Source organism: Marmota marmota, unplaced genomic scaffold (assembly GCF_001458135.2).
Source record: "Marmota marmota marmota unplaced genomic scaffold, marMar, whole genome shotgun sequence".
NCBI classification, from domain to species: Eukaryota; Metazoa; Chordata; class Mammalia; order Rodentia; family Sciuridae; genus Marmota; species Marmota marmota.
Genome location: NW_026000026.1, coordinates 59818654 through 59839230, shown reverse-complemented (window position 1 = coordinate 59839230; position 20577 = coordinate 59818654). Strand labels below are relative to the sequence as shown.

At 35.6% G+C, this 20577-nt stretch overlaps 1 protein-coding gene and 1 non-coding gene across 2 annotated transcripts in view; both read left to right on the top strand.

The window, feature by feature from the left end:
• Positions 1-5481: 5481 nt before the first annotated feature.
• LOC125619273 lies at positions 5482-5588 on the top strand. The gene has a single exon (XR_007350761.1). It is a non-coding gene; the product is annotated as a U6 spliceosomal RNA (small nuclear RNA).
• A 9152-nt stretch (positions 5589-14740) lies between these two features.
• The window catches only part of Slco4c1 (solute carrier organic anion transporter family member 4C1), a 58365-nt gene continuing 52528 nt past the window's right edge, over positions 14741-20577 (top strand). The window contains exons 1-2 of the mRNA XM_015483930.2: positions 14741-15161; positions 18781-19044. Coding sequence (XP_015339416.1) covers positions 14822-15161; positions 18781-19044 — 604 coding nt within the window. The 5' untranslated portion in view covers positions 14741-14821. The remainder of the gene's footprint in view (positions 15162-18780; positions 19045-20577) is intronic.

Below are 20577 nucleotides of genomic sequence, written 5' to 3'. Positions count from 1 at the left end.
GTTTAATTTTGTTCAGTTTTTGAACTTGGGTCTGTCTACGGGTTTTTTTTCCTATTTGTAGATACTCTCAGTTTTTTTATGTGTATAATCATATGTCTGTTAATAATGAGTGTTTAATTTATTTCTTTACAATTTTTGTACCTTTTATTATATTACTAATTTATTTTAATGGAATCAGTGATAATGGGGATTCATACTCTGCTTTTGAATATAAAACAAAATCCTATACAGCTTTTCCCCTAAATCTTATTGCCATAGGTTTTAGGTAGAAATCTATCAGTTCTTGAAACTGCCTTAATCTTTTTAATTTTTTTAAAGCGTTTTTTACTTTAAATATGTGTTAATTATTATTAGAATTTGTAACAACTATTGAGATAAACATTCTATATTTCTCTTTCAATCTATCAATGTGAGCCATATTGATGTTTTTAAAAATTAAGATATTCTTATAATTCTGGAATAAATCCTACTTGGCCATAAAAAAGTTTAATATATTGACAACTTGGCTTACTCATTTTTTGGGGAATTTTGCATATATACTTTTTTTAAATTAAAAAACTAAAATTTCATTTTATGAATTTTGTGTTTTCTTAACATACTTTGTGCTTAAACATGACTTTGCTTGAAAACTCAAACCATTGAATTTATTTTTACCAGATGCATAATTCTGAATTCATTTGAAATGACAAACATAAAACTGTCTAGTAGCTTTTATTCCATACTCACAAAGATTTACATTTTCTCTTCTAATTGTGGATTTTTTTATTTTTTTATTTTTATATAACAGCAGAATGCATTACAACTCTTATTACATATATAGAGCTCAATTTTTCATATCTCTGGTTGTATACATAGTATACTCACACCAATTTGTGTCCTCATACATGTACATTGGATAATAATGATCATCCCATTCAACCATCATTAATTATCCCATGCCCCCTCCCTTTCCCTCTCACCCCTCTGCCCTATCTAGAGTTCGTGTATTCCTCCCACGCTTCCCCCTATCCCACTATGAATCAGCTTCCTTATATCAAAGAAAACATTTGGCATTTGTTTTTTGGGGATTAGCTAACTTCACTTAGCATTATCTTCTATAAGTCCATACCAACAACAATAAGTGTTGATGAAGATGTGGGGAAAAAGGTACACTCAGAGATTGCTGGTGGGACTGCAAATTGGTGCAGCCAATATGGAAAGCAGTATGGAGATTTCTTAGAAAATTGGGAATGGAACCACCATTTGACCCAGCAATCCCTCTCCTCGGTCTATACCCAAAAGATTTAAAAACAGAATACTATAGGGACACAACCACATCAATGTTTATAGCAGCCCAATTCACAATAGCTAAATTATGGAACCAACCTAGATGTCCTTCAATAGATGAATGGATAAAAAAATGTGGCATATATACACAATGGAATATTACTCAGCAATAAAAGAGGATAAAATCATGGCATATATACTTTTAAGTAGAATTGTTCTATAACTTTTATTTTCAGGAAGTAACATTTTTTTTGTTTTGATATCAAGGCTGCATTTACCAAATGAAATAATTCTTCCATGGAGCTGGGTCATGACTCAATGGTAGAGCACTCACCTTGCACATGGAAGGCCCTGGATTTGATCCTCAGCACCACATATAAATAAATAAAATAAACTTATTGTGTCCAACTACAAAAAAAATTCTTCCATCATAAAATTTATTAAAAGAATAAATCATCTGACACAAACACTTCTGTTGCTTTTTAATTAAAAATATTTCTGACATTGATTCTTGGCCCATTAGACTTCACATACTACTGATCATTCTTCCTCCTGATTTAACTCAGCATTTTTCATAAGCCACAGTCTGTTTATCTCCTGCTGGATGGACATACTCGTGTCTTCATATACATTGTTTTGTCATTCCAAATAAATGTTATGCTCCTGAGGGAAGGGACACTATTTTATTGTTTCGAATATTCTTTCCTGCTGTGCTTTCTACACGATTGTACATAATATACAAAATAAGTTTGTTCTACAGAATGGTGGCAAATATTTATTTTTCCTTTCATTTTGCATCCAATATTCTATAATTTTTATTGATTGAGCAAAGCTAACATTATTTTGTTTTTCTATAAATGCACTTAATAAAACAGTTTTGCTTCTAAAATCATTGGAAGTAGCAGGGAACATTTTTTAAAGGAAAAAAAAATTATAAGACAACCCAGGAAAACAGGACATATTTATTCCAGAAACTGATGTTGTAAAATGCCTATAGCAGGGACTGGGGCTATAGCTCAGTGGTAGAGTGCTTGCCTAGCACATGTGAGAACCTGGGTTTGATCCTCAACACCACATAAAGATAAGTAAATAAAATAAAGGTATTGCGTCCATCTACAACTACAAATTTTCTTTTTCTTTAAAAAATAAATGCCTGGGCTGGGGATGTGGCTCAAGCGGTAGCATGCTCCCCTGGCATGCATGTGGCCCGGGTTTGATCCTCAGCACCACATACAAACAAAGATGTTGTGTCAGCCGAAAACTAAAAAATAAATATTAAAAAAAAAAATTCTCTCTCTCTCTCTCTCTTTCTTAAAAAAAAATGCCTATGGCAAGTATTACCAAATTCATTTATTCTTCCTTGCCTCTAAGACAAAAAGAAAATGTATTATGTATTGAATTACTTCATTCCTATAAACTGATACAAGGAAGTCTATCAGTCCATACTTACAGTTTTTAAATGTGAATTTTATGTAAAGGCATTGCACAAAATACTAAGTATTATTAGCAGGTATGAAGAAACTGTAGGAATGTTTTTAATATATTATTTGGGTTGGCAGAAAAATGGCCACCCAAAGATGTTCCTGTTCTAATACCCAGAGCTATAAATCAGGTATGTTATAGGACAAAGTAGAAGTAAGATAACAGATGGAATTAAAGTTCGAATCACCTGACCCTTAAAACTGGGAAAGTGTCCTGCATTATCCAGGTTGAATGTAATCACAAGGGTTTTTAAATGTCAGAGAGGAACAAGAGAGCCAATCAGTGACAGGATGTGAGAAAGACCACCTTGAATATTTTTGGGTTTTTTTTTACATGTACAAATTTTTTATTCTAATTTGTTGTATATGACAGCAGACTATATTACAATTCATATTACACATATGGAGCACAATTTTTCATATCTCTGGTTGTATATAAAGTATATTCACACCACTCATCTCTTCATACGTGTACTTAGGGTAATGATATCCATCTCATTCCACTGTCTTTTCTACCCCCATGCCTCTTCCCTTCCTCTCCCATCTCTTTGCCCTATCTAGAGTTCCTCTAATCCTCCCATGCTCCCCCTCCCAACCCCACAATGAATCAGCCTCCTTATGTCAGAGAAAACATTCCGCACTTGGTTTTGGGGGTTGACTTACTTCACTGGAGTTGCAGCATTATATTCTGCAACTCCATTCATTTATGTGCAAATGCCATGATTTTATTCTCTTTTAATCCTGAGTAATATTCCATTGTGTATATGTACCACATTTTCTTTATCCACTCATCTACTGAAGGGCATCTAGGTTGGTTCCACAGTTTAGCTATTGTGAATTGTGCTGCAGTAAATAGAAGGAACCCAGAGTCTAGAAATACTATCACATGAAATCCATTTTGCATTCTCCAGAACCATAAGATCACAATTTTTTTTAAATGACTATTTTTTGGTCATTTGTGAAAAAAGCAATAGGGAACTAGTGTAGCTATCATACTGGTTTCCCAAAACTTGTAGGAGTGGCACTGTCCCAGAGATAATATTCATCCAATATTCTATTAACATCTCCCACTTACATTTTTTTGGTCTCCTTTAAATTTTGCTGTTACTAATTCTGTTCAGTGAAATGTGAACAGAAATGAAATGGATCACTTCTGAGATTCTCTTTTGGGCTACTGTGTCTATAATGGTTCAGATAGTACATCTACAGGATGGTAGATCCTCAGTTAACCTGGGCTCCTGAGTGAATGTATATCATATAGCAAACATCCCCCAAATGCTTGTTAAACATGTATGGAGCTAGAAATAAAGTCTATAAATAAAGTCTATGTTAACATGCCACAATTTGAAGAGTGACTTTTTTATTGCAATATGTCTTGACATAGTTTATACTAAAAATACATTTACCAAATTATAGCTCTGTGTAGATATTTCTATAAGGCACAAAATTTTTTCTTATTCGTAGAGTTCTGGTTTGACACTAGAGCTTTAAAATTTTATACCTCATAATTAATATTACCCTTCAACCCTTGTATTCCATCTGCCCTCTGGCACACAGATTTGCAATTCTAAATTGTGGTTAGTGACTGCAGTGAAGAATGTGTATCTCATTTAAAAGTCATCTTTTTAAAAAATACAAGATAGTAAAAAAACAGAGTAAGATGTAACTATACATTAAAAATCTTGTTTTGTTTTGCCTAGAGTTAGCCCCAGTTCCTCCTGCAAGTGCCAGGGCGAGAATACATCAATGCCCGGGGAGAGGCCAATATTTTTCTCAAAGTGTTTTGAGGCTCTCATATGCACAAACAAACACTTCTTTGACACTTCACATTTGCCTGCCAAGTAACAAAAGTTATGATCTTATTTTAGCCTAAAGGTTTTTAAAGCAAGTTGTTGCTTGTTGGGTCAAGTCAATTTGTAGAACTCTAGTGTGGATCTGTTATATGAATGAACCAGAGATGACCCCTGGGTTGTTTATTTATTCCTGGTAGTCTGCAACTCCTGAGCTTAACTCTTTGCGCTTACTAGTGCCAAATTCAAATTTTTACACTTCCGGTGTTTCCAAGATAGCCCAGATAAACAGATTCTTATCCATTTATAGCCTATGTGCTTTCCATATTATGGGAAACTGCTCAACAGGCATTAACCACAGATCAGATAAGCCCTACACACTGCTGCCTCCTTTTGCAGCTGTCTGATCCTGATTCTTGGCTGGAGTGCTCGGAACATCAAGTAGTCATGAAAGTCTCCTCCGTGTTCCTCTTTTCCCCTCTGAGTTCTCTTGCCCTCCTTCCTTTCTGGATACTGCCTACCCAAGAGCTGTAGCCTCTACATGGTATGCTGTGAGAGATTTTCCTCACATGCAATCCTGTTCAAGTGTTTCCCAAATAAAGCTAATTTCATATATTTCTCCTTGAGCAGTTCTGAAATCCCTCAATGTAACTATAAAGAATCTTTTGGAATTCTGATATTTTCTGTTATTATTGGGCTACTGATTGTTTTGAGAGTACCTCCAAGTAACTAAGAGAATTTGCTAGTTCAGTGTTATTGCTTGTTATCATCCATTTGGAGTGTGATGATAATAATGCCACCCTGTCAAAGGAAAAAAACAGTTTTACTTGAACAGAATTACATGTTAAATAGTATTATGTTCATAAATTTATTTGAAAATAGATTCCAACGTTTTGTAAAAAATTCTGGCTTAAAACAATTTCATTAGCAAAAATGTAACTACTGTGCTCACTTAGGCAGCACATATGCTAAAACTGAAACCATATAGAGAAAATTAGCATGGCCCCTGTGCAGGGATGACACTCAAATTGGTGAAGCATTCCATATTTTTAGATTGACTTGGTGATTTATTGCAATCTGGCCATAACATGATCATTTTTGTTTCACACACACACACACACACACACACACACACACATATATATATATATATATATATACACACACACATATATATATTTATATATATATAAATCTACTATCATACAGGACCTTTTGTCACATTATAATTCAATGATTAAGACAATAGATTTTTGTCTCTGAAAAAAATAAGATTTGAATTTCAGTTTTGTCACTTAATTGTATGCCTTTCGGCAAGTTATATAACATTTTTAAAATATCTTTATTTTATTTATGTATTTTTATGTGGTGCTGAGGGTTGAGCCCAGTGCCTCACACATGCTAGGCAAGTGCTCTACCACTGAGCCATAATTCCAGCCTCTAGTTACAAACATTTTAAAGCCACTCTCCTCATTGTCAAAATAGGCGTAATTGTACAGAATAATGTATCTAGGTTACTAAGTAACCAAGACAGTATGTAACTCAGTAATTTTTTATCAAATAACAAATTAATCCAGAATGTAGTGGCTTAATACAGTGAATACTTATCATTACCAGTTTCTGTGGGCCTGGAATCTGGATGAAGTTTACCTGGGTTCTGTGGCTTAGCATCTCAAGGGGCTGGAATCAGTGTTGGCTGCAGTCATCTCCATGTTTCTGCTTCTGATTCTGAGCTCACTACTATAGTTGTGGTAGTATTCAGTTCCTAAAGGACTGTTGGACCAAGGGCCTCAGCCCCTCCTGGAAATTGACCAGAGACCACTTACAGTTCCTGGCTATGCAGACTTCTTTATAGGTCAGCTCCTCTGCAAGTTACTTCATTAGAGGCAGAATGAGAGAGTGCAAGAGGAGTCACTGTTGTTGACAGCCTACTCTCAGAACAAACATTCCATTACTTTTGTTAAGCTAAATTACAACTTCATTCATATGCCACCAGCATTTTAACCAATATTTTTTCTTCCATTTCAGGATCTCATCTAGGACATGACAGTGTCTTCTGTTGTCATAGCTCTTTATCCTCTTTGATCTGGGATTGTTCCTCAGGTTTTTATTTTATCTCATAATCTACAAACTTTTATGACTAGTAGTCACTTTGTAAATTACTCTTCAATTTGGATTTGCTTTACATTTTTTTTCATGAATAGATTGAGATTTTGCATTATAAGAATGCAGGAGTGATTAGCCCTTTCCATTGCATCCCGTAGGGTACTTGATGTCAATATGTATTACTAATATTATTTAACTTTGATAATGTAACCCAAGGTCATATCTACCAAATTTCACTTTAGTATGTTTGCTATTTTTTTGTCATCTCACAACTTTTGCCATATTTCATTTGTAAGAAACAAGTTAATAGTTCTAGCCAGCACTTACAAAAGAAGGGAATGACCAAGAGTTGTGAGAACCACAAGGTTGGGGTCATTGGAAGTCCTTGCAGAAGCTGCCTATCACACCGAGTAAGATTGGGAAGGTTAACATACTAATTGTACCCATAAAGAATTTAGCATGTTACTGTCAATATAAATGACAGGTATCATGATGGTTATTATAATGTTTACAATTTTGTGGATTACTTTCAGATTGATTCATTACATTCAATAAGTGTTTGTCATGCTAGGAGTAGGATTTCATAAATAAATGTTTATCATGCTAAAATTAGAAATACAAACCTATTTTGGTTTTGGAAAGATGATAATACAGGGGAGCAAAATATCTGTGAATTGTGACAAAAGATATAAGGAAAGTAAACAGGACAAGGTGATATAATATAGAGAATATGTTTCTCTCTCTCTCTCTCTCTCTCTCTCTCTCTCTGTGTGTGTGTGTGTGTGTGTGTGTGTGTGTGACTATTTCAATCAAACCAGAGAAAGCCTCCTTAAGATGACATTTATGCTGAGATTGAATTTGAGAAAATGTCAGCTTTACAAAATCCTAAAGAACAATATTCTGGGTAGAGAGAATAGCAAGTTTAAAGGATTCGAGGCTGAGAAGATTTGTCGTATTGATGGAAAAAGAAAGAGATCCTAATGATAAATGTATTGAGCAAGGAGTAAAAGCAGTATGCCATAGGGACTGAGATATAACCAAGGGCTAAAATATTCAAGACCCTGTAGGTCATGAAATGGCATTTTATTGTATTCTGAGTATAATTGGAAACTTTTAAAGGGTTTTATGAAAGATATTTGTTTTTCAAACCTTACATCTCAAATTTTGTGCTAATTGTAAAATTACCAAAAAATATATATATATATAGGAGTAGCAATATTATTAAATATACTCCTTTAAAGATATTTTTGTAGTTGTAGATGGACAAGGATGTCTTCATTTTATTTCTTTATTTTATTTTGCTTTATTTTTTGCTGTGCTGAGGATAGAACCCAATGCCTCACACATGCTAGGCAAGCATTCTACCACTAAGCTTAAGCCCTAGCCCAGTACATATACTCTTTACTCAGACTTTTCAATGACTTATGTTTTGCCATATTCACAACTTCATATTCTTTAAAATTATATTGAGAGTCAGTAGGAGAATATGAGTATTCTCTTATATGATTATAGTGTAATTACTGTTATGGTTTTGTTATGGGTGTCCCCCAAAAGCTCCTGTTAAGGCAGGAATATTCAGAGGTAAAGTGATTAGATTAGAGAGTTGTGACTTAATCATTTCATCCTATTTTGAATACACTGACTGGGAAGTCAAATACTCACAATAGCTTCCATTTTTGTTTTCCTAATCTTTATACTAATATTGTCATACTTTTCACCTTCCCATATCTTATGAACCCCACATTGTTATTTTTCTTTAAACACTAACTTATTTTTTACAGAGATCAAAATAATAAGAAAATTTTATATATCATCATTTTTTTTTCTTTTTCTGAAGGGCTTCTTTCAACATTTCTTATATGCAGGTGTCTGGGTGATGGATTTATTTATTTATTTGTTTGTTTATTTATTTATTTATTTATTTATTTATTTATGATTTTTATGCCTGAAAACTTTATTTCACCTTTATTTGGCCCTGTGTGACTACTGGCTCATCTCTCTGATCCTTCAGATGATTCTTTCCTGTCACTAGAATAGTTTCTTCTCACCTATGTGCTATGCACACTTTGCTGCGTAGAGCATACTCTGCACCTCTCCTCCATGTGGCTTTTCCCTCTCTGGTACTATGCTCTATGTATTCTAACCACAGGTCTCCTCAGACATCAGATCTGTCTCCTTGGCTGCATACTTGACAGAGCTGTGTCCTTTCCCACCTCCCGCCCTCCCCTCAGTCACGTGAAAACATTCTCAAGATATAAACTGCTTGCCTTCCTTCTTGTCTCTTAAGGGTTACTCTTTATCAGCATCTTATATCCAGTGTGTTCTTTTTCTTCCTTTACATATTTCAGGCTAAATCTGGTCCCTGTTACTTCATTTCTGATGGAAGCAAAGTCCTTCCACTGGCTATACATTTTTTAAAATATTTATTTCTTTTAGTTGTACACAATGCCTTTATTTTTATTTATTTTTATGTGGTGCTGAGGCTCGAACCCAGGGCCTCACACGCACCAGGCAAGTGCTCTATGCTGAGCCACAACCCCAGCCCTGGCTATACATTTTTTAAAATTTCTTCTTATTAGATAAACATGACAGTAGAGTGTGTTGGCTATACTTTTGATATCAATATCAAATTTTTTAAAAAATTTGTCTTGATTTCACTTTGCCTTAGAAGAGCTTAGGTTCTGTAATCCTTTGGTCTAGTAAATTCTCATGTGTTCTGATAAAATGGAATACAGAGATCTTTTGTAACAGGGGTTCACTTGATGCTTTGACTATATACATTGTGGCCTTGAAACTTAAAGTTTTTTTTTTTCTTTTTCCCCAAACTTCTCCCTGATCTTCTTTTCCCTGATCTTCTCTGATCTTCTTTTCCCTAAACTTCTCCTCCCTGATCTTCTCCTTCCTGATCTCTCCTCCTTAATCTCCTTTTCTCTGAATCTCCTCTCTAAAAGTACCTGTTGCTCCTGGGCAAAATCACAGCATTTGGGACAGGAGTCCCCTGTGTTTCTTCCTTGCTAGCAAAGCAATAAAGTTTTTTCCTTTTTCTCAAAACCATGTACTTCTTATTGGGTTGGAATTAGGGTTAAAGACCAAGCTTTTGGCAACATTTCTACCTAACCTCAGAGAATAGATGTTTGATTCTGTGCATTTTCTGGTGTTCACTGAAGCCATTCTCTGTTCTCATACTTATTTTGTGAGATCTGATATCTTCATGCTTGTACTTTAAGAGTATGCTCTAAGAATTTCCACAGCTAATTGTTAATTATTAAGTAGAAATATAAAGGGTTTTATTTTATTTTATTTTGTTGTTGTTTTTGTTTTGTTTTGTTTTTAGAAAAAGAAAAAAAAAGTGTATTGCTTTGTTAGCAAAGGAGAAACACAGGGGACTCCTGTCCCAGAGGCTATGATTCTGCCCATCAGCAGGAACATGAAGCTTTTAAAGAAGTGATTCAAAGGCTGCATTCCACATGTTCTCTGTTGGAGTTGTAATTCACTTGTTAATTTGGGAGAGAGTCATTTCTGAGATCTTCTGGTACCATCCCCAAAGTCTGGATTACTTCATTCCTGTGGTGGGTGGGTTTTCAAGGACAGATACATCTGCCTAAAATGGGGAAGAAAGGTAATCATTTCCCCCCTGACATCAGGAAGTGGGAGAGATTAGGTAGAGCAGGGAGAGAGGAAGAGAAAGAAACATGTCCATTTAAAAATAAGTTGCAGAGACAGAGCAGCAAGGGCTGTATTCAAAGCCTAAAGGGGACCATGGTTACATTTCCTCACTGTCAATTTCTACATTCCATTTCTAGGGAAAAATGGGCGATGATATCTCCAAGATGCTTCCTACTGGAGCATAACAGGGCAAAGTTGGGGAAGTAACCCAAAGTCCTTATTTTCTATCAGGTGGAGTCTGGACATTTAAGGGTTTTGAGTATTAGAGCAGTCCAGAGGTCCACAGTGACAGGTGGCAGGTGAGTAGACAAGGCAGACCTAGGGCAGGGGATTATGAAGGTGGCTAGTGTTGCAGCGACTTTCCTGAGTTTAATTTCCTTTTTCTCAAAGTTGACTATGATGGAGCAACCTGTACCATTCAGGGAACAAAATGTAAATTAAAAAAAAAAAAAAAAAGTTTGTCCACTACCTTGAACACAGTTCACTAGAGTTCTTACTTGTATTTGTGTTTTGTTTTGCTTTTAAATAATACCTTTCTAGCTCCCTCAACCTCACACTATTTCCAACTCCCAGTAAATTAAGAAAAGATTCATATGAAAGAATATATGAAAATCCCTTAGTCACCTCTCTCTCTTTACGTATAATTGGTCTCATTTTTGGTTCTGAGTGCATTGAGCTTGTGGGTACATTTGACTTTAAAATTCCTGGAGGTAGGCTTCTGGAACAAATGGTATCTTAATGTTCTTTGTGGTTCTACAAATCTAAATTTTAACAACTTTTATCATTGTACTAGTTCCTTTTGCTAAGAGAAAAGTAATGACTAAATTAAATTACAGAACTATCAAGGGCTGAAGTTTGGCTGTTTTTCTAATCAATGATGATGACATTTTGTCATGATTATGCTATTGTGATTACATATCTTCCATATCTTCCTAGCATATTGAAGGTTCTATTAGGCATCGAAATCAGATGTTGAGTAGCAAAGAAATACATTTTAGGTATAATATCCTCATTATTAATTTACAATGAATTCTTTTAGTTAAAAACACCTCTTGATATGTATAAATTCACTATGTTTTTTTGGCAATAATATTATATTTGTATCATAAGTATACTTTAGGAAGCTCAATGGTGTTTTGAGTAAATTGTAATAATATATCAATAAAAAGTTTAAATTGACATTGTATATTAATTTTTACATTGTAGGGAATTTTTTGTATCAACAAGTTTAGCTTTCTTAAGAGATTATTGCATTAACTGTTGACACAAGTACTTTTCAAAAATTGTGATCTGTCATGTTTATGCTATATATCTCAATAATTTATGATTGGTATAAAAGGAAAGTATAGCTGCATTTCATTTCAAAATCAATATGTTTATGTGCAATTGTAGTTCAAAACAGCATTAAAATACATAATTTAGCCTTAAATTTTTGTTATTTTTCATTATATATTCTGTGAAACATTTAAATGGGAAAAATAAAGAATACTAAATTATTTAGATGGATTTATTGCTTTGAATTAGTTAAAGAAGATCCTCTGTATTAGTAAAATGTTTACACTGGGATTTTTAAGGCTTCATTAATATCAGTATTTGGTCATGTTTGTATTGAGGTACTGTCAAGATCCTCAAGGTTAGTATTCTATGAGCCTTTTAGTATTATAATGCTAAAAAAAATTTACATTTGGTCTGCCACTGGAAGGGAATTAATAGAGTACACAGAAGGGGAAATTATAGTACTCAAAATAGGCATATCAGTACATTTTTTTATCCAGTAGACCAATCAACCTGAAAAGCCAAAATGTAATCATAAAGGCTCTCAATCATGGAATCAGAGAAAAGGGAGTTAGGTGACTAATGTCAATGGCTTCTCTCATTATGCCGCTTTACCTTAGTTAATTCAATTACTGATAGGGAAGATGTATTGCACAATGCAGAGAATAGAAGAGATATCTGCTTATATGTACAGTGTTGTAGCTTACTATAAAATTTAGACACTGTTTTCGCCCCCATTCTCTCTCCCTTAAAATATAGCAAATGAGATCTACTTCAAAAATACAGCAATTTGTCAAGTACATTTACATTTCTCATTAGAGACATATTTATCATAAATTAATCAATATATTAACTTAAAATGTGACAATTTTCCACTGAATTATCAGATGTGAAAACTGGCAAGTGTTTGAAAATCTTTGTTGTAAACTTGAGTCCCTTTACTTCTATCATTGCAGCATCAAGAATGTAAGGTAATAGGAAAGTGGTGTTGGTAATACTTTCAGTAAGAGCAAGAGGTGCTTAGTATGAAGCAATAGAACTTTTGCCAGTGTTTCAACAAAATCCTACACTCTAACACTGTAAAAGTGATTTCTTGGTAGTGTGAATTTAAGTGTATGATGATTTTAATACTCTGATTTCGATTGGATAGTTTGGATTTGTTAATTAAAAGCTGCAGAATAGTCTTAAGCTATATTTTCAGGTCCACATTTCCTCAAATAAAACTATGAATGAATTATTTATATTCTATAGCTAAAATGGTGATCTCTCCTTATACTTATAGATGCCAAATTTAAATTCATTTCTGTCAAAAGGAAGGCTAAGCAGGCAGAGTGGTGAGTGCCAAAGTTCCAGATATTTGGGAGGGGAGGCAAGATTATCACAAATTCATGGCCAGCCTGGGCCAGATCCTGTCTTAAAATAAAAATAAAAACAGGTTAGGGATATAGCTCAGGGTAGAATGCCCTGGGTTCAATCCCGGTACAATGAAAAAAAGAAAACAGAAAAAAAAAAAAAAGATGGAGTGGGGAAATTAAGAGGGTTACATACTACATTTCATTTGGACACCTCCAAAATTGAAGTATTCAATGCAGCATAAGTTTCCCAAACCTCACAAATATAGGTGAAATATGAGTTCTGATATCTCAGAATGTGATAATTCTGACTGTGGTTATTTAAAAACAGAAAATAATAATGTCCAGGCTGAGAGAACTGAGAACAAATCCTTAACATGTGGCAGAACACTTATTGCTGTGAGAGTTACTGAACCTTGCTGGTATATGATTTCTTCAATGTGTAAAATGTAGGTAATAATAGTTATGATCATGCAAGGATTAATAATGTGGCATATAGTAGACATTTAAAAATGTTAGCTTTTATTGCTACTCCTTCCCCATATTCTAGGCTAGACTTTTTTTTTTTTTTTTAACTGTTAGGAAACAGGGAACAGAATGTCTTTTCAAAGTAAATGTATATTTTATAACTCAATCCCTCAACTCAGAAACTACAATATAAGTAATTGATAGAAATATTTTACAAATCATTTATCATATTATGTATCTCCCACTATGTATTATTATTTACTGGCTCTCTCCTACTGGGATGTTAAGTACATAAGGGTCTGAATACTTCTCAGTTTTTTTTAATACTTTATTTTACTTATTTATTTTTATGTGGTGCTGAGGATCAAACTCAGGGCCTCACACGTGCTAGGCGAGTGCTTTACCGCTGAGCCACAACCCCAGCCCTATTTCTCAGGTTTTGTTTGCTGGTATACCCTAAGAGTGTCTACAACCTAGGATTTTTTTTTTTTTTTTTTTTTGATTTTTAGTGATTAAAGAATGAACAAATTGCAACTCTTATCACACATAGTGTTAAGGTCTTTAAAGTTTCTGCTTATAATTTCATGGGTAAAAATTATATACAGGATTATTTGATACATGATAATTATTTACATGATTATCAGCATTGTTGATCTTAGACATGCAACATACTGTCCAGAGAAGGTTAAATATAGGTTTTCAGTTTCATGATGTCTACTCTTTGAGTTTGGAGGAAATAAAAACTAAGAAGTGGTTATGTTGCCAATAAAGTGGTTGTTATGGGAAGCTAGTATGCTTTCTGAGGAAGATGACAGGTAAAAGTTTTATCACGATGTTCAAGGAATCCAAAATTATACGTGTGGCTGTTTGATTCTTGGAGTCCAGGATTCTTGCTTTGGTAAGTAGCAAAGGAAGAAAACCGCAATATATTTTCTTGAAAGATCTCCTGATGCAACTCTGTTTACAGCTTTCATATCAGCACCCAGGGGGAGTTTTTGGCCACAGACTCCCAGAAACCCTATTTGTTCCCTGTCCCTGGGCTCCAAGAAAGAACCCCAAGGGCCTGGGACTGAGGGTAGGGCGGCTCGCACTTCTCACCTGGAGCGGGCGGGCTCGCGTGCCTACGCTGCTGTTTCCTATAAGCCCTATCCTGACACCAGAGGTGACAGGTATGGCGCAGCCTAGCGCCACCCACTTATCATGCAGTCTGGTGACTGCCTTCCAAGCTCCAGGCAGCGGTGAGCTTCTGGGGGAGGGTCCGGATGACTGTGGCGGCGAGACTGCCAGAGGTGGGAGGGCCGGGAGGTGGGACGCTTTTCCGCACGGGGGCGCTGTCACCTGTCCAGGGGAGGAGCCAGAAAGGAACCTAGCGTTTTGCTGCTCCGAGGCACTGGAGTCGGGAGAACAGTTCACGACAATGAAGGGAACCAAAGGCATTGAGAACCCGGCTTTCATTCCCTCCAGCCCAGACACCCCGCACCGCTTGTCTGCGTCGCCCTCCCAGGTGGAAGTCTCTGCTTTATCCTCCGACACCCAGAGGGAGAGTTCTCAGCCACAGGAGTCTCCGGAGTCCCACAAGTCATGGGAACCTCCTCTGCCTTCATCAACTGCCCCGGCTTCCGAAGAGCGCCCCGGACCACAGTCAGAGTTTGAGGAGGGGCCTTGCGGATGGAGCAACTTGCATCCCCAGTGTCTCCAGCGCTGCAACACGCCACAAGGGTTTCTGATTCACTACTGCCTGTTGGCCCTCACTCAAGGTAAAGTCAAGAGTTCTCTCAAGGGGGCGTCAGCCGGGTGGAGAGCTAGCGAGGCGCGGCGAGGTTTCAGGGAGAAGGGGGCAGGTGCAGGGATCCCCGCGCCGCTGACGAGCTGTGCGAGGCGAGGTGGGCTTGGAATTTGTTGGAACCATCACCGACGACAGCCTACCAGGTTCAGCCTTCCACGTTTTAGCTTCTTCTTTATTGCAACATATAAAAACTTGCTATACAAGCTTTTACTATTTTGTGCTTTTCCTTGGTTAAGCTGATTGGATTCCTCCAGGAAAGATTAGAAGAACCTCTGGGAATGATATAGCCCCGGGGGTAATCCATTCTACTTTTAAAAGCCTATTTTTTCAGAGTTCTTTATTAAAGGGATTATTTTCCATTATTTCTCCATCTGGATTAATAAATTTGTAAATGAAAATAGGTCCCTTCGGAAAGGAAATAAATTTAAAATCTGTAGTATAGATTAGATATAAGCATTCACATTTTGTGAGTATATTTAGATAGGGGCTTTGGACACCATTGCATTCCAGTGAGTACATTAGCAAAGGCTTCAGGCCTTGTGGAAGGGTGAAGCTTTCCTAGCCATTCAGGCACAGGAATTATCCAGGATCTGTTTTGTTCCAGGAATTTCATTTTGGTTTTCTTGGGAGTTACAGATTAAGTCCAGATTTAGGTCCTCAGGAATATGCAATCTCAACGAGTTTAGAAGAGAAGAGAGAGAGAGATGGTGGAAGGTGAATGACTTCCTTGAAAGAAAGCATAGTGAAGGTGAGAGGAGTAGGTGTAGCTTATAATGCAAGGAATGAACTAAGTGGGACATTATCCTAAGGTGACTCCTGGGGAGCAGTGTATGGGTGTGTAAAGTGGAGTAGACTGAAGGACACATTGAAGCTTAGTTTCTTGTCCTCCCCTCAGGTCTCCTTCTCAACTTACTTGTCTAGAGTCAGTGATTGTGAAATGTCTTAGTGTCAAAGGAATGTAAAATTCAAAAACTCGAAACTTACCTTGTTTATTTTTCCTTAAAATTTATTGTGAAATTTCTAAATTATTTTAGAATGTCATTTAAACTTAATATATAATCTTGTTTTAAATTATTATAAAATATAATTGGTGCACTTAGAAAAATGTTTGTTTTAGCCTGAAACTTCATGTACCGAGAAATCACCAATTTAAGAAGCATAATCTGGGATGAATGTGATCCAATAAATTAATTCATGTTTCAGTTTAAGTTTCAATGACAGAAAACATCATTGCCATAATCCTTGGGAAGACCATTTCCATCATATATTAATAGATGTTTAATTGGGAAGGAAAGCAAAATTTGAAGAAATTATTTAACTCTGTATTTCTCAAAGACAAACAGGATTTCTCTTAGCACTTAACTTCCTAATGTGCTTCCTATCTCCATGCATTTACAATAGCAAGAAATGTGTGTGTTATTTCATGGAAGTGTTTTTAAAAGCAGTGTTCTTGGAATTTGTATAGCATAGAGTTCACTTAGGGATTCATAGGATTAAAGTGTAGTCCTTCCAGAGGAAATTCCAATTTATTTTCAAAGAGAAGTTGTTCCCTAATGATTTCTAATGACAGATATTTAATCAGTATGAGAGGTGTGGGAAGTTGATTTTTAGGTGGGGGGATTTTCAAATTATCAGATATTTTCTTTTTTTTTTTTATTGGTTGTTCAAAACATTACAAAGCTCATGATATATCATCTTTCATACATTTGACTCAATTGGGTTATGAACTCCCATTTTTACCCCAAATACAAATTGCAGAATCACATCAGTTACACACTCACATTTTTACATAATGGCATATTAGTGACTGTTGTATTCTGCTACCTTTCCTATCCCCTACTATCCCCCCCTCCCCTCCCTTCCCATCTTCCCTCTCTACCTCATCTGCTGNACTGTTGTATTCTGCTACCTTTCGTATCCTCTACTATCCCCCTCCCCTCCCCTCCCCTCCCATCTTCACTCTCTACCTCATCTGCTGTTGTTCAATTCTCTCCCTTGTTCCCCCCCCTTTCCCCTCACAACCTCTTATATGTAATTTTGTGTAACATTGAGGGTCTCCTACCATTTCCATATGCTTTCCCTTCTCTCTCCCTTTCTCTCCCCCCACTCGTCTCTGTTTAATGTTAATCTTTTCCTCATGCTCTTCCTCCCTGTTCTGTTCTTAGTTGCTCTCTTCATATCAAAGAAGACATTTGGCATTTGTTTTTTAAGGATTGGCTAGCTTCCCTTAGCATAATCTGCTCTAATGCCATCCATTTCCCTGCAAATTCTATGATTTTGTCATTTTTTAGTGCTGTGTAATACTCCATTGTGTATAGATGCCACATTTTTTTTTTAATCCATTCATCTATTGAAGGGCATCTAGGTTGGTTCCACAGTCTAGCTATTGTGAATTGTGCCACTATGATCATTGATGTGGCAGTATCCCTATAGTAAGCTCTTTTAAGATCCTCAGGGAATAGTCCAAGAAGGGCGATAGCTGGGTCAAATGGTGGATCCATTCCCAGCTTTCCCAGGAATCTCCATACTGCTTTCCAAATTGTCCTTTCCTAGGTACTTCAGATATTTTATCTTGAAATCTCAGAAATTGTTAAAGTCTTATTAAACTGGCATAAGAGTAAAAACCATATTAACACATTTGAAAGCTGCAATTTCAATTTTCTTGAAATAATTTTTAATTAAAGTCTTGATACAGCAACATTTAAAGAGATGTTAAAGATTTTGCCATGTGTAAACTCATTGTATTAATTAATAATGAAAACAGTTCTTGATACGTAACTAAAATACATAACTAGTTAAAATTTGAACAGGCGCTTTTAATTTTCAATTTATGCTAATGTTTAAACTCTTGTAAATTTCATCTATACCTGGGCAGGACACTTAAATCAGTCAAAGTTGGGTTTTCCAGTCTTTGTTTATCTTGTAGTCCTTCATTATATTTATAATAAGCAGAGGAAATTCTTTTTTTCTTTTTCTACAGTGCATATGATTTAGAATGCTAGTGATTGAAATAAAACTCAACTCATTTTTTTTTCCGCTATAACCTTTTAAATGATATATTCAATATCCATATAAGTTTTAGAAAAAAACAAAAAGAGGTTTGAGAGCTTAATTTCCTCTTCTTAAAACTCAAGGTGATGATCTGTTGTGATAGATAAGTATGTTAGGTCTCAGGAAGCAATTGAGCATTACTTTAAGGCCTTTAGGGTCACTTGTACACTCTGTACTCTTAGGTCTTTTTAAGTACAGAACACTTGACAACTGGCAAACCGACTTCATGGGACTCTATCAGTCTGACTTTTATTTATCACTTAAAGGAAAATGAATTAAGGCCAATTAACTGCAGTTTAGTATGTGGCAAGCATCAGTTTTGTTGGGCACCTGAAAATTCGCAAGTATACAATTTAAAAGGCAAACTGATTTTCGAGGAAGTATGTTCAGGTTGCCTATCTTTGAAACTTTGAGAACTTTAAAATTGACACTTTTAAAAACAACAAAAAAGCCAAACTTTTTAGTAGATTGTGTTAATAACCATATCCTATGTAGTAAACTTAGCGTAATCCACTTAAATTTCCTTTTCTCTTTTTTAGGTGTTGTTGTAAATGGCCTAGTAAATATCAGCATATCCACTATTGAGAAGCGCTATGAGATGAAGAGTTCCCTGACTGGCCTGATATCATCAAGCTACGATATTGCCTTCTGTTTATTGTCATTATTTGTATCATTCTTTGGTGAAAGAGGACACAAGCCCAGATGGCTTGCATTTGCATCCTTTATGATAGGACTGGGGGCACTTGTATTTTCCTTGCCACAGTTTTTTAGTGGTCGATATCAACTGGGGTCCATTTATGAAGGTAAGTTTCTGTTGTGTTTTTGTTTGTTTTGATTTCAGAAAGTAGTACAACACCAGATCATTGACTCTTGTAATTTACTTCTACGGAGGGGAAAAGGTTAAATCTTTTCCAGAGCTTACTGCATACTTCATCATGTGAATTTGTATAAGGTAGAAAATTACAGAGACAGACTGTACATTACTTGTCATTTCAGTAGTTCTCTGAGTTTTTAATCCTTTGATTCTCATTACCTATATACATGCAATCCTCCTCAAAACAAGTGTTCTGTTTGTCTGCAGGTGTTGTGATCTCACTGGGGTTCTGTAATCTCTAGTTTTTCCTTCTCTGCTATTATATGCAGTGCTTACAGCTCTGTGCCTGGAACATGTTGATTCCTGATTTGAGACAAAGAGAGGTAACATTAACAAGAGCAGGACTTTTCCTAAGAACTGAAACTAAACTCTTAAACTCCAGTTTAGAGACATAACTTCCGGGCAACCTACAGGGTTGCTTCAGTTAGGTGATATACATTCTTCACAGGCACAGAAAGGAAATTTAATTATTTCAATTTTTTTTCCCAAAGAATCATTTTTTTTTTAATGGAAAAACAATTATGGTAGAACTGGAGGAATGTGCTAATGAAAGTTCAAATTAGCATTTTTATGTCCTTTCTGGGACATTTAATAGCAAACATTAAAATTATGAGGAATAAAATCAGATGGTTACAAATTTAGAGACCTTCAGGGATTAGGTAAGTGAGGACAAGTCTCAGAATACAAGGAGAATTGGAAACTGCTGAACTATAGGTGTTATTTTTGAAAGTTAAAATATTTATATTTGCTTGTTAGAATTAAAAAAATTAAAAATGTTAATTGCTCCCAAGACACATTTCCCAATTATGATAACAAATAGCAACATGTTCTCAATAACAAAGTATAAAATATGCTATGATTTAAAAAGTGCACTTAATAGGTAAGTAGACTTCATTTTAAAGTAAAAATAGAATATACAAGCAGATGAATAGGGAGTGTTTTAAAATGAATAAGAAAGATAAGGAGAATGTGTTATCAGTGGAAAAAGATTCTAGTCATTATCTAAGATGGGACCAAATTTCATTAGGCAAATTTGACATAATTTCACTGGGGGCAGTTTCAGGAACTAGGCCCGAATTGTAGCATGGGCTGTAGTATAACACCTTTCAAAATCTCAATGGTAAGGAGATGTCTAAAGCTTGATCTGCCACACAGGAACACATGGTACTGATTGCATGATAGCAAAGTGTTTTTGTGTTTATGGCATTTAGGTGGTTACCTCTGTGTTGCCTCTAGGTCTTTACTCTTCTAGTTAATCAGCTCCCTTCTAGTTCTTAAAATAAACTTTGCACAAGTCTCTGATTTTCTAAACTAAACATAAAAACTTCTTCCCATACAAAGCTTGATCTGTCTTCAGCAGTCTCAGTATTGTCTCTTGCCACACACACTGGAATTACAGCCAATCTGGACAATTTATGTTTCCTGAAGGGAAATGGCAACAAGTTAAGGTGTGTGGTGGGGG